The 1,077-nt window shown below is 39.9% G+C and overlaps 2 protein-coding genes across 8 annotated transcripts in view; one reads left to right on the plus strand and one right to left on the minus strand.

The window, feature by feature from the left end:
- LOC116686444 (oocyte zinc finger protein XlCOF7.1-like) overlaps nt 1-1,077 on the plus strand; it is a 588,898-nt gene that overhangs the window by 402,865 nt on the left and 184,956 nt on the right. The window lies entirely within an intron of this gene.
- The window catches only part of LOC116686450 (gastrula zinc finger protein XlCGF57.1-like), a 13,272-nt gene that overhangs the window by 11,015 nt on the left and 1,180 nt on the right, over nt 1-1,077 (minus strand). For 3 of the 7 annotated variants that reach the window (XM_032511468.1, XM_032511464.1, XM_032511471.1), the window contains exon 1: nt 836-1,077. This exon is cut by the window's right edge. In XM_032511468.1, coding sequence (XP_032367359.1) covers nt 836-1,077 — 242 coding nt within the window. Of the gene's footprint in view, nt 1-830 lie in introns of all 7 variants that reach the window. The other 4 variants (XM_032511470.1, XM_032511469.1, XM_032511467.1 and 1 more) reach the window with 3 other exon arrangements.

The raw sequence follows: 1,077 nt of genomic DNA on the forward strand, positions 1-1,077 counted from the left end.
CTTCCCTATGCTACCTCCCTCACATCTCCCTTGTTGAGACTAAAGAAAGCTCTCAACCTCCCCTTCCTGTCTCCCTGACACGGAGAGAAAAGTCTAAATTGTGCTTAAACATGGTACACCAAATTAAAACATGAACCCAGTGTGTATTGAATAAACTCCCATATTGATACATGATTAATAGTGAATCTTCCTACACATACGTTACTTAGAAAGAAGGGACTGTATGCGTGGGCTTTATAAAATATCAGGGGGTTATATTTGTCTGATTTCTTGATTATCATGGATTATATGACAGACATTACAACACAAAACAATATCTATTTTTTTTTTTTTTTTTTAATTAGAGTGTGTTTCTTTCCACCACAAAATATGTCTTCTATCTGGATATTCATACATAAATATTTTTGTTTTGATACTTAAGAAGTTTTGCTTTGACTTAAAGGCACAAACGTCATTTCATGTCACCAGTCTCAGGTTCAGAAGAGTCTCCAGTCTGGTCTCCAGTCTCTGGTTGTAAAAGTGGATGTGAGTTCCTGCCTGGTTCTGGTCCTCCACAGTCCTCTCCATCAGCTTCTGTTTCCATGTGTTGAGTTTGTCTCTGATGAAGCTGTGAGGACTGAGCTTCCTCTTCATCATCTTCACTCTTCACAGGGACAGGAGTGAATGGGAACTTGGTGATATCAGCCTCCTCCAGCCCTTGAAGCTGCTCTCCATCCTGACTGCTCCATGTTTCCATCTGACCAACACATTTATGTGTTTTGACAAGAGAACGCCAGACAAATCTTTTGTTACAAACACTGCAGCTGTATTTTCTTTCTCCTGTGTGAGATCTCATGTGTGTCAGTAAACTTCCACTCTGTGTAAAAGATTTATCACAAACTGAGCAGCTGAAAGGTTTCTCTCCTGTGTGAGTTCTCACATGTTTCTGTAAATCTCCACTCTGTGTAAAAGATTTATTACAAACTGGGCAGCTGAAAGGCTTCTCTCCTGTGTGGATTCTCATGTGTCTCTTAAGATCTGACTTGTTGCCAAATCTTCTCCTACACTCAGAGCAGCTGAATGTTTTCTTACATCTTG

Source organism: Etheostoma spectabile, unplaced genomic scaffold (assembly GCF_008692095.1).
Source record: "Etheostoma spectabile isolate EspeVRDwgs_2016 unplaced genomic scaffold, UIUC_Espe_1.0 scaffold378, whole genome shotgun sequence".
Classification (NCBI taxonomy): domain Eukaryota; kingdom Metazoa; phylum Chordata; class Actinopteri; order Perciformes; family Percidae; genus Etheostoma; species Etheostoma spectabile.